We start from the raw sequence: 14,765 nt of genomic DNA on the forward strand, positions 1-14,765 counted from the left end.
GCGCAAATCGTGACTTGCATGTTTAAAAAAAATCTGGCAAAGTTCCCAAGTTTCGGGAATTGACCCACTGCTCAGGTCGCAAATGCAAGATGAGCTGGGTCAATCGTGAAAATCCATTGGGCCCAAAAAGGGCTGGATTTCCCCACAACAGACAGTCCAGGTCAAAACTCGTTCGTTCCTAATGCTCACCATTGTAGAGAGCTTGGATTGCTGGCTTATGAATCGGTTAGTCATTTTGGAATAGATTGCGAGCTTTGGAGCATCTGCAGTTTACATCTAAACCACAGCATTTCTGCACATACGCTTGGTTGGTATGGAGGAAATTTCAGGAGGAAATGTGGTAATGTCACGTTAACCCTGTAGGGAAAGCTTGACGTTTGACCTCTTTCCACAAATCAATCAGAAATGTAATAAATAAATAAATCATGTTCGAAGAAACAGCTACGTAGGTTGCATTCACCTCCATATACCGATCCATGTACCTCTCCTCCATATACCAATTGCTGCTGATGAGTAAACATTACATAGAAAGACCATGTGGAAACAACCATCAGGAAGGGGTACATAACATGGTGACATCATGATTCCAAGCGACAGCTCTCAAGATGCAGTTTGATATTGCGCCTGCGCAAAAAGTCATATATACAGAATGAGATTGTGAATTAAGGGAGAATTCTCGTTTGAGATTACGTGGATGAATTCATTACTTTCCGAGGACATAACAAATTCATTTGGGGTAAGCTCGCCCATCGCTAGTGATAAGTAACCCATAAAAGTGCATTTTTTACTGCAGTGCTTAATGCCAGATGTAGTCAAGGTTGGAGATCCATTCGTTTTGGTTGGCCTTGGTGGCTGCTCAAATTTATGCTTCCCATCAGTCATGTGTCTCCTCTCAGTGGGTAGTGGGCAAGGGTTTACTGTGATGTCCTGTTGAGCTTCTCCCAGCTGAGTGTGTAGCTGGGCTTATCCTTGTTATGTTGGGGCTCAGAAAGCAGGCGGGCATCTTGCTCCTGTGCTCCCGTCAGATGATCAGGAAAACAAGCTACACAGAGTCATTTATTTCACCCCCTCCTCCTCCTGTAGTTCCCCTGCTTAGCTGGGCAGGTATCCCAGTTTTCTTTGCTGCAGGAATAGAGATTGCTTGAGAGGAGCGGAGCGGCAGCAGTGTTTTTGGCCGCTCTTGCCAAGCAGCTCTGTAGGCAATCTCTGTAACCCACATTGAGGGGACAGACAACATGCTAACCTACCATGGGTAAAATATCCCTTACTGCAGACCGTGGGGTCTCAGGGTGGCTTATTGGGGGGAAATAACCCACCATGGGTTAGAAAAGCATCCCACAGACAACACGTTAAGCCATCATGGGTTGTTCTGGAAAATAAGCCGTCATGGGTTAGTGTGTTGTGTGAACCCAGTCACTGAATGCAAGAAAGTGGTTATAGGACTGCAACCTTGGTGTGATGTTTGGGAGAAACCATGCCTTCCCCACAGTTCAGGAGAAGGGAAGGGTATTTTGTCAGAATGAAAAACCCCAGAGTCACCAGTTGCAAGCTGATGAAGGCATTTATTAGCTTTCCAAGTTCTGATGAGCAGTGTTCAGAGTTTGTCTCCTTTAAAAATACTGCTGTTTCTCTTCACTGCAAAGAAATGCAGGATAAGAGGCTCCTACATTAGCCTTAGAGTTGCAAGGTCCCTTTTGAGGTCAGAATTCACACCTTGTCAATAGTCAAATGCTGCAAGGGCAGGCTTCCGGTTCTTGACCTATCTTATGGGTAGTCGTCTCTGTTGTACGTATCCTGTGAGCATGACCCATACTCTAAGCAAAGTTGCTTCAAGTTATGTGAACTAGTTAGTTGCATTCGTTCTGGATCCCTCTCCTAATGGCGCGTGACATGCAAGAACTTTAAGCATGGCTTTGGCTGTAACCTTACTGCACTGAAACCCTCAGTGTTACCTGCCTGCAGCACACATCGACACATCCAGAGGAGCCGTTCCTGGTTACAGGTGCCATGCTAGTGAAAAGCTGCGGGTCTGCCTTTGGGTGGCATGGTAACTGTGTTGCCATCAATTAATGTCTGCTCTGGATGTGTGCCTGTGTTGCTCAGCACAAAAAAAAGGAGCTTCTGCTTTGGTCCAGTCCAGTTTTCTAGATCCTTCACACTGCAATATTTCATAGCAAACATCCATTTTGTTCTAGAGATGGACCCAGCGGGCATATTAGAAGGGGGCTAGATGTGCAACCAGTGCATATCCAGCTCTCGTGGTCCACGTGCACCTGCAGCTCCATCCTGCTTCATTCTCTGTATGGTGTGTAGCATCCAAAAGATTGGGTTGTTTTCCTTGGCATCGCCCAGGAAGGGAGGGATCACATGATCGTCATCTTTCAAGAGCTGCTTCCTCCGGCTTCGCCCCACTTCCTTCCCTGCCTCACTCAGGACAGTCATCCTTCGAGCTTCCTCTCCAGTTTTCCTCTTAAACGTCTTTTTTCTGACCTTTCCTTAATATTCCTATTTTGGATAGCAGGACTCTGCATAGAAGACTTCTTAAATTATATAAGACATCAGGGATGCCACTTGGGATGCTCTAGTCTACTCAGCCAGAACCATAATTGTGGTCACTGTCTCCAGGAGGTCCATGTGGCTGAAACACTGGAATTCTGGTACCTTTTCCAGGGCTAATCCAGCCACTGTTCCCTTCACGAGAGCTCACCTGTTTGGCGAAGAGACACTCAGGCGTGGAAATGAAGGAGGAGAAGAAGGCAGTGCCTTCATCCCAAAAAAAGGGATGAGAAATGTCAGCCCTCCAGGTTCTATTCTTCCTTCAGTCCCTCCAGAGGTTTTGGCAGGTTGAGAGCCTTCAGGTCCTTCAAACTATCTTGGTCTCAGTCCCGCTTCACTCCCAGAGGCAATCAGGGAACCAACCATCCCAGCACCTCACAGGCTCCTGTTTATGCTTGCTTGGCCATGGAAGGAACTAGGAGTAGAGCCAGAGGAAGCAGCACTCAACATTTCATTTTTCATTTCATTTATGATATTTCTATACTGCCCCATAGCCGAAGCTCTCTGGGCAGTTCTCATTTGCCACTGCTTTTCAGAGCTATGCCAGGACACATCGGAAAACTGGCCCAAAAGCACATCTGGTGTTAAAAATCCCATGATAATTGCCCGGGGAAGCCCTATTTAAAGGAACAGAACTTGAACAAGAAGACAGAATCACAGTTATGTGATCTCTGCCTTCCTGGGTGGTGCCAAGGAAACAACCTAGTCTTTTGGATGCCCCCATCACACCATGCCAGAATGGACCTTCACAGTAAGTTCCCAATGTTCCATTTTATCCCATCTTTTCTTGGCCATGCTGAGGACTGTTGCTGTTTTGGGGGACTTGCTCAGGCTGTGTCTCATCCATGATAGGAATCTGCCAAAAAAAAATGGTGCCTGCTTTCACTGGGAAACCATTTCTGGTGTTTCCCCATTTGGTGCATAATGAACGTTCTGCTTTTATATATGGCTCCCAATGTTCTCCTGTCCAAGAAACTGATCAGGTCCAGACCTACTTAGCCTTTGCAGTGTTGCAGCCTTGGATGCTCCCAGATAGGTCTGTTGCTGGGTTCTTGGAAATGTTTATTCTCCGGTGCACTTGCAAGCAGGTCTGATTTGAGAGCCTGGCTATGTTTTCCACACCATGCTGGAGCTCCCCCAGCTGAAAATTCAGGAGACTGCCCCACCAACAGCCTAAGAAAGCTTGGGAGTGGGGACACACACAGAAAAATTGTGTGTGCACACACAGTGAAGGAGCTGCTGCCTTGCTCCCTCTGCTGCTTATTTTCCCTTATCTCTCTCTTAAGCAGCTGCTTTCTCCCTACTTCCCCCACCCCACCAACTCCTAGGGAAAATTAGTCACTAAGAATAGAAACAGCATATCAAGAGAGAGGTTCCTTAGATGGTGCCATATCGAGAGAGAGAGGGGGGGGCATTCAGATGGCTCTGGATGACTTAGCTGGTCCATCCAGATGACTTACATGGTGCCATATCGAAAAAGAGAGAGGCATCCAGTGTCTCCTCCTTCTGTATGTGCTTTTCTGTCTCCTACAAAATTCTCAATAGGCAGAGCTCATGTGATGAGTGTAAACTTATTGCCAGGATCTTGCTGAATTGATTTTGCATCATCTTAACTGCATGAATGGTTGTAAACCACCCAGAGAGCTTCGGCTATGGGGTGGTATAGGAATGGAATGAATGAATGAATACAATTATTAACAACAACAACAACAACACAGAAACCTTGGTGACTTCTACACTTAAAACTGGGGCCCACTAATCCCTGTCCCATCTCAGAGCTCTGCATCGGGGTTTATCCAGCTGCAAGCTGGGTTTTTATATTGTATTAAAACTGTGGATGTTTTTAGGGTTGACATTGCTTTAACAGGGATATTTTATATATATTTATTTGTGAGCTGCATTGGGAGGACTTTGCCCTGAAATGCAGTATGTAAAAGCTCTCCAGAATAAATAATATTGTTAGCAAAACAATTCCTCGTTCTGCATATACCTCTTCTGTATTCTGCTCTTTGTGCGTGATCTGGCTGCCCTGGTTGGTCAGAAAAGGATGTTGGGTGGGGCTTGAAGCATTAGGACCGATGACATTCAGGGCTCAGTTCATTGGAGCGAGCGCTTAAAAAACCCCTGTTTCCAATGTGCGACTTCCTTGTCATCTTTTCCTTTCCTTTCTCAAAAGGGGACAAATTTGCTGCTCATTTCCTCATTAAAAATGGCGCCCGGGTGAATGCGACAACACTGGGAGACCAGGAGACTCCCCTGCACCTGGTGGCATCGTACAGCCCCAAGAAGCACAAACCGGACATAATGGCAGAGATGGCAGTGATTGCAGAGTCCCTCTTAAAGGCAGGAGCCAATCCAAACATGCAGGACAGCGAAGGAAGGTAACTGTTGGGTGGCCCCATGTTCGTTGGGTTCCTTCTCTTGTTGTTTGTGATGTCGATTCAAACATCTGAAGCTGTCTTATAGAGTGTCGGATAACTGATCCATCTAGCCTAGAATGGTCTACTGTGCAGAGGATCCCCAAGGACTTTAGGCAGAGTTCTTCCCCAGGCCTTTTTAAAGTGTATGTATTTGCTTGCTTGCGTGTTTGGGTGCACACATGTGCATGCAGGAACGTGAGCCTGGGACTTTCTGCGTGCAAAGGCGTGCTGTACCGCTGAGCTATAGCCCCCTTCCCATAAGAACATAAGATCCCTGGTGGATCAGACCCAGGGTCCATCCAGTCCAGCATTCTGTTCACACAGTGGCCAGCCAGCTGCCCACGGGAAATCCACCAGCAGGACACGAGTGCAACGGCACCCTCCCGCCCATGTTCGTTGTGTGCGTAGGCATACTGCCGCTTATACTGGGTAGCACATAGCCGTCAGGACTAATAGCCATGGATAGCCTTCTCCTCCCGGAATTTGTCTAACCCCTTTTGAAATCCATCCAAATTTTTGGCCATCACTACATCTTGTGGAAGTGAATTGCATGGTTTGACTCTGCGCTGTGTGAAGACGTCCTTCCTTGGATCTGTCCTGATTCTCCCACCCATCAGCTTCATGGGATGAAGTATTCTAGTATTATGGGAGAGGCTAACTGGCATCTGCTGTTAGTGTACATGAGAGATTTAGATTTGCTGTTTTAAAAAATTTATGAAGAGAACCATAACTGATACCAAGAGAAGATGCAAAATCTCCTGAACTGGACATTGGATAAGATCTGTTGCAGATGGTGTAGATCATTGTAGGGGGCCAGGCTACATCGCTCATAGGGGTGTCACGCATCTTAAATAGCAACTCTTTCCATTGCATGAAGATAGCACTCTAAATGAGCCTACTTGGATCACTGGTTAGGGAAAGACTACTGGTGATCTGCTGTTGGTGGTGACTTGAATCCAGCAGCAGGAGATGGAGCATGGGTTAAAAACGTAGGAGCACAGTTAGTAAAAATGGGTGAAACGTGTTAAGCTGGTACAGAGGAACCTTGATGAATCAGATGATTAACCTTAAAACCAATTGCCTGACTTCTCAACAATAGCCATTCATATTAAGATTGTAGTCCTAGTGTTAAGAAGACTAAAACAGGTAGAGCCAAATGAGGGAGGAGTGTAGTCTTTTGCCCTCTAAAATTGTGCCAGTGCTTACTCAGTATAAAAAGGAGGTCTTACTTCAGGCCTTCAGAAGTACTTGTGTCCTAATGGAACTGTCCTCCCTCTCTCCTCCCCCCCCCCCCGTGTGTGTGTCTCTCTCTCTCTAGAACTCCATTGCATGCCTCCATCGTTGTGAGAAATGAACAAGTATTCAGCCAGCTCCTCCAATGCAAGCAGTAAGTCTGTGCAAGCTAGCTAAATATGACACAATCGAATGGGTTGGTATTTTAAGTAGGGGAATTGTTTCCTTTACTTGAACTGTCCTAGTAAACCTGTTGTTACGTTAAGAGACTGTCTGGGGACAATTTGTTATTTCCTAAAATTTAACCAGGGTTTCATAACAGCTGTTAATCTCCTGGTAACAGATAATTTTGGCTGTCAACTCTTGTGTTCTGAATTGCCTACCTTACCGCCAGTCTCTTTTGCAGCAGAGAGTTGGGCGGTTCTTTACTATAGTTTGGGCTACTCCGTGCTGCAAGGGGGTGGCTAGAACACTGAGTTTAGGGAAATCCCTCAGCTGTGGCAAAAGGCAAGGAAGAGGCAGAAGAGAGCAGGACATTGAAACATGAACAGTGCAGTCTTGTGCATATCTCCTCAGAAGTAGTTCCCATTGAGTTCAGCGGAGCTTACTCCCAAGTAGGATTGCAGCCTAAGGGAAATTTTTTTCTGCACAGAAATAAGAAAAATAGAGCAACTAAGGTGATGCCTTTATTTGGGGACTGTTAGCATATTTAAATGCTGGAAGCAAGCTTTTGAGACGAACTTTTAAAGTTAGGCTTAGATTTGCAAAGCAAAAAAAGTGGATGATGCATTTTTAATGGAAAGTTACTGAGCCATGTATGCTTTTTTCCAAAGGCTAAGGCATAGCAAATTACTGTGGACTGGGGTAACCTGAACATAACAACAGCCCTGTTAGAAGAGATAAGATCAAAGATCCTGTTCAGTTATGTGAGCGGCAACGTGCATAGCCCCCCCCAGCTGTTTTTGTGACCCACTTTTGCCCCCACCAAATTTGCCATGGCAGCAAGAAAACAAGGTGCACGAGGATTGTGTGATTTGTTTGGAAGCAGAATCACACCCTGGAAGCTTTCCAGGAGTGTGGTTCTGTTTGTAAACACGGTGTGTGTTCCCACTTACCTGGTTTTCTTGCAAAGTCATCACTTTGCCACCACCATGGCAATTTCAGTGGCAGCAATTTTGGCAGTGGGGAGGGATACCCCCCACCGGTGGGTGCGGGGGGGCAGTGTGGCCCCCAACCCCCAGAAGTTGCCCCCCCCCCGTTTACATAATTTGTATCATGCCCCTTCAGCAACCATTTACACAGGTAACCAGTTCAGATCGAATAATATTTAAAAATATGAAACATACAAAGTAAGAATGCCACTGTATTAGTCAACAATCCAATTTGAAACAACACTGTTTCGCTGCTCAAAGGTTCAGAAACTAAGGGTGCAATCCTATGGGGATAGGTGGCCGCCTCCGAGGCGACCGCCTATCCAGTGCAAGGCAGGAGAAGCACGGAAGGGTCATTCCCTCCGCGCTTCTCCTGCCCTGCATTTGTGGCTCGACAGTCGATTTCATAGGATGTGTTGTACCAGCATTTCTGCCTTCCCTGCCCTGGAACGCCCCCCAGAACACCCCGTTTTGGCTGCTCCATGCTCCTCTTCCAAGCGTGGAGCACAGGGCTGTTCAGGCAGCACGGAAGGGGGGGAAGGTCTGTTCTCCAGGAAGCAACCGAGGTCGGTTCCCAGAAAACCATGTATCTTATGGCTGTCTAGCCACTGACTAGAGGCCATAGGATTGCTCCCTAAGAGCGTTAAGAAATCTGAGAACCAAAATGTGTCTGCCTCGTACCTAAAACAAAGTCAGTATGGGTGCTAGGCAGGCCCACTGCAGCAAAGATCCACTCCGGTTGCCACCTGCTACATGGGTTTCCCACAGTGATCAAGCCAGATGCTTCCAGGAGACCTTGAAGCAGGACACAAAGGCAAAGTCCTTCTACCGTTCTCCACCCTGCAGCTCCTATACAGCTGGAAGTTCCATCAATTAAACTCCTGTCCCACCTTCCCTCCAAGAAGCTTGGGGTATCCTTCTCCTCACAACACCCTTGTGAAGTAGATTAGACTGCAAGATAAATGGCTGGCTGAAGGTCGCCCAGGGAACGGGGATTTCAACCTGGGTCTCCCCAGTCGTTGTCCGTCTTTGATAGAACTATCCTCTTCCCCATTAATCTTCTAATCTCATTTAAGTGCCCATTGCCACAACTTGTGGCAGGAAATTTCATAAATTAGGGGTTGTATGAAATCCATCCTTTTGTCTGTCCTAAATCTACTGCCCATCCACTCAGTCAGCTGGCCCTGAGTTTTAGTATTGTGGGAGAGAGAGAATTCTTTATCCAGAGCATATATAATTTTACAGACCTCTGTCATGTGTCACTCCCCTCTCCTTAGTTGCATTTTTTTCCTATACTAAAAAGTCCCCAATAATTGAAGCTTCTGACGGTCGAAAGTAAGCTAGTAACTTCGCACCATTTGAGTACCTTCCCTGGAAGGCAGAAAATTCAGAATGTAGGGTGAATCAGTGAGCCGCCTAATGTAAGAAGGACTGGCTTGGACCAAAGTCCAGACTCAGAGGTGTGGTTACAGGGTGTTGTTGGGACATAAGATCCTTGTCACTGTTCTTGTTAGACTCGACCTGGAACTGAAGGATCATGAAGGGAGCACCGCCCTGTGGCTTGCAGTTCAGTATATCACTGTGTCTTCCGACCCATCCGTCAACCCCTTTGAGGATGTCCTGGTGGAGAACGGCACTTCTTTTGATGAGAACAGCTTTGCAGCCAGGCTCATCCAGCGAGGCAGCAACACAGATGCTCCGGATACAGTGACAGGTAAGAGAGAGACGTGGTGCTAGTGGTCAGAGGCTGCTGCTGGCAAGAAACGAAGAGCACGGGTTGGTTTGTGTTGCCCTCGTGGCTGGAAGCATTAGACAGAGGAAGCATTAGAAAGGCTTGTCAGACATACAAATAGACAGGCAACTAGAAGTCCCTGGTGAAGGAATAACATTTCCAAAACGCTTTGGGCTGAATGAAGGATTTTTAGGCATTTTGAGAACATTTTCTCTCCTGCTTTTCCATGACAAAGAAAAGTGCCTTTTCCTTGTGCTGGTTTGCTACATTTGCTGGCCCCGCTAGGAATGTCCCCCTGCGTGCTGTGCCTCACCCCTCCTCTGACCTCACCGCTCCACCTGGCAAGGCCTGAAGCAGGTTCCTTCTCACGTTCAATTGAACAAGAGCAAAATACTCCATAATCGGGGGCCCTGATCCTTTGGAATGTTCTCCTTGTGTGCAGTTGAACAAGAGTAGAATCCCACTTGAGTCTTCGCTGCTCTACGCAGCAAGGTCAGGAAATGAAAGGGAGGGGCTAGCATGCACGTTCCTGGCCCTGCTTCTGGGTCCTCACGTGTGCTGAAACATCTGCCTTGTGTGAATTTGGTTCACTTGTCTGAAGAGGCCAGACAAGTGAACCAAGTGTAGAAATTGGTATTGGTTTAAGCTGTACTGCTGAGGTCATCCCTGTAACGGTTGTAGGATGCAAAGTGCTTTTTATGCTTTATTTCGGAAAGGGTCAGCTTATTTAGCACCAAGGGACATGATGGAAATCTGTTGAAGGCCTCAGATATATGTTTGCATGAGGATTTGTGGAAGTTCCCTAATTGTATCCTGGTCCGTTCTGTGGTAGAATCTGCTAAAAAGCAAAGAAAGAAGCACACTGGTGTAACTTGTCTACCACCTTCCTGTCCTCATTCAACAGAAATTATTTCCTTTAGTTTCATTTAGAGCACTTACAACGTTTTTGTAAGTGCTCTAAATAAGTAACGTGTTTTTCGGTGTTGAATGAAATTCCCAAAGAGCGTAAAAACAATAATATAAAACAATGTAAACAAAAATAAAGAAAAGTCACTGGAAAAGACCCTGATGCTGGGAAAGACTGAAGGCAAAAGGAGAAGGGGATGGCAGAGGATGAGATGGCTAGATAGCATCACCGATGCAATGAATATGAACTTGAGCACACTCTGGGAGAGATCGGAGGACAGGAAGGCCTGGCGTGCTATGGTCCATGGGGTCACGAAGAGTCGGACACGACTGAACAACAACAGACAAAAATAAAATAAAAGAGCAAAATAATAAAAGCAGCAGATTACAACAGCCAAACATCTAAAAGCACAGAGGCAACATAAAACCAATATTGGATAAAACATCGGATATCATTCAGTGTATCTAAAAAAGCTATTAGGTGACCAATTCAATATAAACTGTTCCTAAAATACCCGGGGAAACTTCTTCAAGTTTTGGCTCCTCTGTTCTGGGATAGGAAGAGAGCGATAGTGAGAGCGATAGGCTTTAGGATTAGCTTATGCAAGCATCCAGAGGAAAGATTTACTGTTCATTTGAGAACAAGAGATTGAATGGCTTAAAACAGCTCCTGAAGAAGGAGATATCCCAAAACGCGTAGAGCACAATAGATTTTGTTTCTTCGAGCACTGGAGCCCGCCTGCCTGCCCCTTCTTTGTCATCTGTAGGAAAGTAGCAGTACATAATCCTTTCTAATATCTTGTGTTGCTCAAACATGAAATCGTTTTTTCGAGTGGGAGGGAGGGGTTATGACAATAGGGCTGGTTAACCCCCTTCCCAATCTTTTATGCAGTTCTAGTTAAAATCCTTTGAAAACTTCGCTTTCGTTTGAAGCAAGTGATTTGTCTTACAGCTGCAAAGTCAATTCTGGTGTGACCAATCACATCATGGGTTAGAAGGCGCAATGCAAGGGAGTGGTTGAAATGTAGGTTACCTCCCTAACTCTGTGTCTTTTTCCTGTTGCTTTTAGGGAACTGCTTGCTGCAGAGAGCAGCTGCGGCAGGAAACGAGGCAGCGGCCCTCTTCCTAGCCACTCACGGAGCCAAAGTTAACCACAGGAATAAATGGGTAGGTAAAGCTAAAGGAATGTTGAATGAAACAGAATTCAGATAGATCTGTCCATGAATGGCTGCTCATTGCATCCTTTTTGCAGCATGTGGAGGAAGGTAAAGCAGAACTAAAAATGCTCCCCGCAGGCTGAAATGATAGAATGCATAGTTTTTGCAATGTGGGTAGTTTAGGCCAGTTCATATTCTACCTGGAGTGAGCCGGAGATGGGGTCTCAAGTTGCTATGCTTCATCCGCTGCCCCTCTCTATATAGGAAAAAGCAAATGAGTGCACCAGGAGATCCTTGCTTGAGTGAACTCATGTGAAGTACTAGTTCCCCTCCACTCAGCACTGGTTAGGCCTCATCTGGAGTACCGTGTCCAGTTCTAGGCACCACACTTTAAGAAGGATGCAGACAAACTGGGGAGGGTTCAGAGGAGGGCAACAAAGAGGATCAGGGGACTGTGGGACTCACAGGTGACTCACAAAGCCCTGTGAGGAGAGACTGAAAGAAGTGGGCATGTTTAGCCTTGAGAAGAGATGACTGAGGGGAGATAGGATAGTGCTGTTCAAGTCATTGAAAGGCTGTTACAGAAAGGAAGGCCAGGATCTCTTCTCAGTCATCCCAGAGTGCGGGACACAGAATAATGGGCTCAAGTTACAGGAAGCCAGATTCCATCTGAACATCAGGAGAAATGTCCTGACTGTTGGAGCAATATGACAATGGAACCAATTCTCTGGGGAGGTGGTGGGCACTCCCACGCTAGAGGCATTCAAGACGAGGCTGGACAGCCACCTGTCAGGGATGCTCTGACTGGGATTCCAGCACTGAGCAGGGAGTTGGACTTGATGGTCTTATAGGCCCCTTCCAACCCTACTATTCTACTATTCTATGATCTCTTCTCAATCATCCCAGAGTGCAGGACATGGAATAATGAGCTCAAGTTACTGGAAGCCAGATTCCGGCTGAACATCAGGAAAACCTCCTGACTGTTAGAGCAATATGACAATGGAACCAATTCTCGAGGTGGTGGTGGGCTCTCCCACGGTGGAGGCATTCAAGACGAGGCTGGACAGCCACCTGTCGGGGATGCTCTGACTGGGATTCCGGCACTGAGCAGGAGGATTGGACTTGATGGTCTTGTAGGCCCCTTCCAACCCTACTCTTCTATGAGTGGAATCTCCCAGTGAACCATTTTTCCCACAGCAAGTAGGATGGTTGAGAGAGAAAAAGTGGGGCAGGCGCTACAAGTAGGGATGCTGGAGAAATCCAAGATGGACTGAAATGAGTTCAGATTTTTAAGAATCTGAGCTGCGGAAGCCACTGTGGACCGGCCTCCTCAGGCCACGTGGAGTTTGTGGACTTGCAGATCTTTTCTTTTTTTTTTTTTTTTACTTTCCTGACATTTACACAAATGTATTCATAGGAAAATACGCAAGTTTCTGCTGAGACATGCCATTCTGGAAAATATACGCGGGGAAGAGTTGAATGGATTGGGGGACAATGCGCTAAATGTTACATACTAACATAAATTATGTAAATTGCTGCGAACCCTCTTACGGAATTCTTTGCGTGTTTTTCCACATACCGGGGGAAAAAATTGAATCGGTCTGTGAATGGATGCCGGAATGAACAACACCACACAATCCACAAAACACACATGGGACGGATTTCACAAAATCCAGATGTCCCTAGTTACAAGCATGATGATCCACCCTTGGTATCATCCCCCGTCTAAACTCAGGGAATTAAGTAATGTCTGAACAAGCTCGTTAGATCTCTTTCTTCCTAGCATTGGTGGGGGGGTTGCTCTTTCAGAAACGCAAGGGCTTTATTATTAGTTATAAGCTGATTTGACTAGAAAACTGCCCCAACATTTTACCTTGCAGTATCTGAAATGGATCTCTTGATCCTGCAGGCCGTGTGTGAGCCCAGCAATTCTGACGCAAGGCAGTCTTTTTCTCCCTGCCATGCTAGCTTTCTCTGTGGAGGGATCAGGTAGTGGGATTATAGATGAGCATGTAATCACGCAAGCCTCCACTTGCGCTCTAAAGTGGTACAGCCCACTAAAAGTGGTGCAGCCCACTCCACTTGCATTCTAAAGTGGTGCAGCCCAGACACAGGTTGATCATCCAGGGGACAACTAGGCTGAAGTCTGTTGCCAAGCTCCCTGGACGCCACATTTAAAGTCCTATTCCTGGAGTCCTATTTTTCCTCTTCTCTCCCACCCTAGCTGTTCTTTTTTTTTTTAAGTTTCCCAAACTCTTCTTTTAAAGGGGGAAACGCCACTGCACACAGCCTGTCGGCACGGTCTGGCCAATCTCACAGCTGAGCTGCTGCAGCAAGGAGCCAACCCTAATATCCAAACAGAGAAAGCGGTGCCTGCCCAGAACGGGGCAGTACCTAGCACAGCAGATAATGTTAGCCTGCAAACTCCTCTTCACATGGCAATAGCCTATAGCCACCCTGATGTGGTATCTGTCATTCTGGAGCAAAAAGGTAAGGGGTGTAGTGATCCTTATGTTGGGAGTTGCCAGTTTGGAGGTGTGGAATTGGAATGAGTGGGAATGAGGAATAGAAAAATGGGCAGCTGGAAAAGATTTATTTGAGACATCAGGAAGATCTGGGGAGAAAGCTGAGGGGGCATGACATCAAAAGGCAGACCTTATAAAGGGAGTCTTGGCCTTCTGTGTTCATGAGAGAGAGCGCGACCAAAGGAGATCTGGGAAGACTTGGCCTGAGTAGAAGGAGATCCTAGTTTCCTGTGGCTAGGAGAGAGTGGCCTCAGAAGAATGCTATCTGCAGAGCACTACTAGCAAGACTGCAAACCCGGTCTGTATATGTGGGGCAAGGGGGCAGAGCAGAGTGGGTGGTGTCCAAGTGTGTATGTCTGGTTCACACGTAACAGCAACCCTGGGTATGAGTTGAATCATGGGTTGTCATTGAATCGTGGGTTGTCGTTACATATGAACCCTGCACTATGGTTTAACTGTGGGGTGTTAACCACAAACAACCCAGGAAGAGAACTGTTGTTGGGTTATGCATTCTGGGTTGTTCATAGTTAACAAGCCATAGTTAAACCATAGTGCAAGGTTCACATGTAACAACCCATGTTTCAACAATAACCCATACTCTGAGTTCTCATTACATGCAAACCAGGTGTGAAGAAGGAAAGTTGTAAGGGGTTTGGGAAAGGGGAGTTTTAGTTTTGTTCAAAGCATATCCTTTTATTTATTTTAGTCATTTTCCAATCAGTTGTTCATCACAAAATCTGATCCCCTTATCCCCCAAAGGAATCCTATCCCTGTTCTTCAAAAGAGTCAATAAGTGCACCAATGAGTGTTTTCTAGCCAGAAAACATGGTGGGAGGGTTTGAACACCCTGCTTCCTGAATTCGGTGGCTTTTTTCTAATCACCCTTGACTGTCAAGGGCTCCTTGGAGGCCTCTCTCAGTCTAATCCAGTAGCCAAGTCCAGACACAGACGAAGGGATTTCTTTCAAAGCTTTATTTTTCTTTTACAACTTAACAACTATACCGTTTGCAACTAGATCTGAGCAGCACCAAACCTATGCCTTAAGTTGGAGCAGTTGGTCCCTGTTTGAAAGGGAATTACTGGCA

At 46.3% G+C, this 14,765-nt stretch overlaps 1 protein-coding gene across 1 annotated transcript in view; it reads left to right on the plus strand.

Annotated features, from left to right (window-relative positions):
* The window catches only part of ANKFY1 (ankyrin repeat and FYVE domain containing 1), a 75,399-nt gene that overhangs the window by 35,821 nt on the left and 24,813 nt on the right, over positions 1-14,765 (plus strand). Inside the window, exons 8-12 of the mRNA XM_084822774.1 lie at positions 4,733-4,937; positions 6,295-6,363; positions 8,875-9,074; positions 11,068-11,165; positions 13,423-13,645. Of these exons, the coding sequence (XP_084678900.1) occupies positions 4,733-4,937; positions 6,295-6,363; positions 8,875-9,074; positions 11,068-11,165; positions 13,423-13,645 (795 nt within the window). The remainder of the gene's footprint in view (positions 1-4,732; positions 4,938-6,294; positions 6,364-8,874; positions 9,075-11,067; positions 11,166-13,422; positions 13,646-14,765) is intronic.

This window comes from Heloderma suspectum, chromosome 16 (assembly GCF_057233095.1).
Source record: "Heloderma suspectum isolate Gila_16-S chromosome 16, 16-S_ref, whole genome shotgun sequence".
In the NCBI taxonomy this organism is placed as follows: domain Eukaryota; kingdom Metazoa; phylum Chordata; class Lepidosauria; order Squamata; family Helodermatidae; genus Heloderma; species Heloderma suspectum.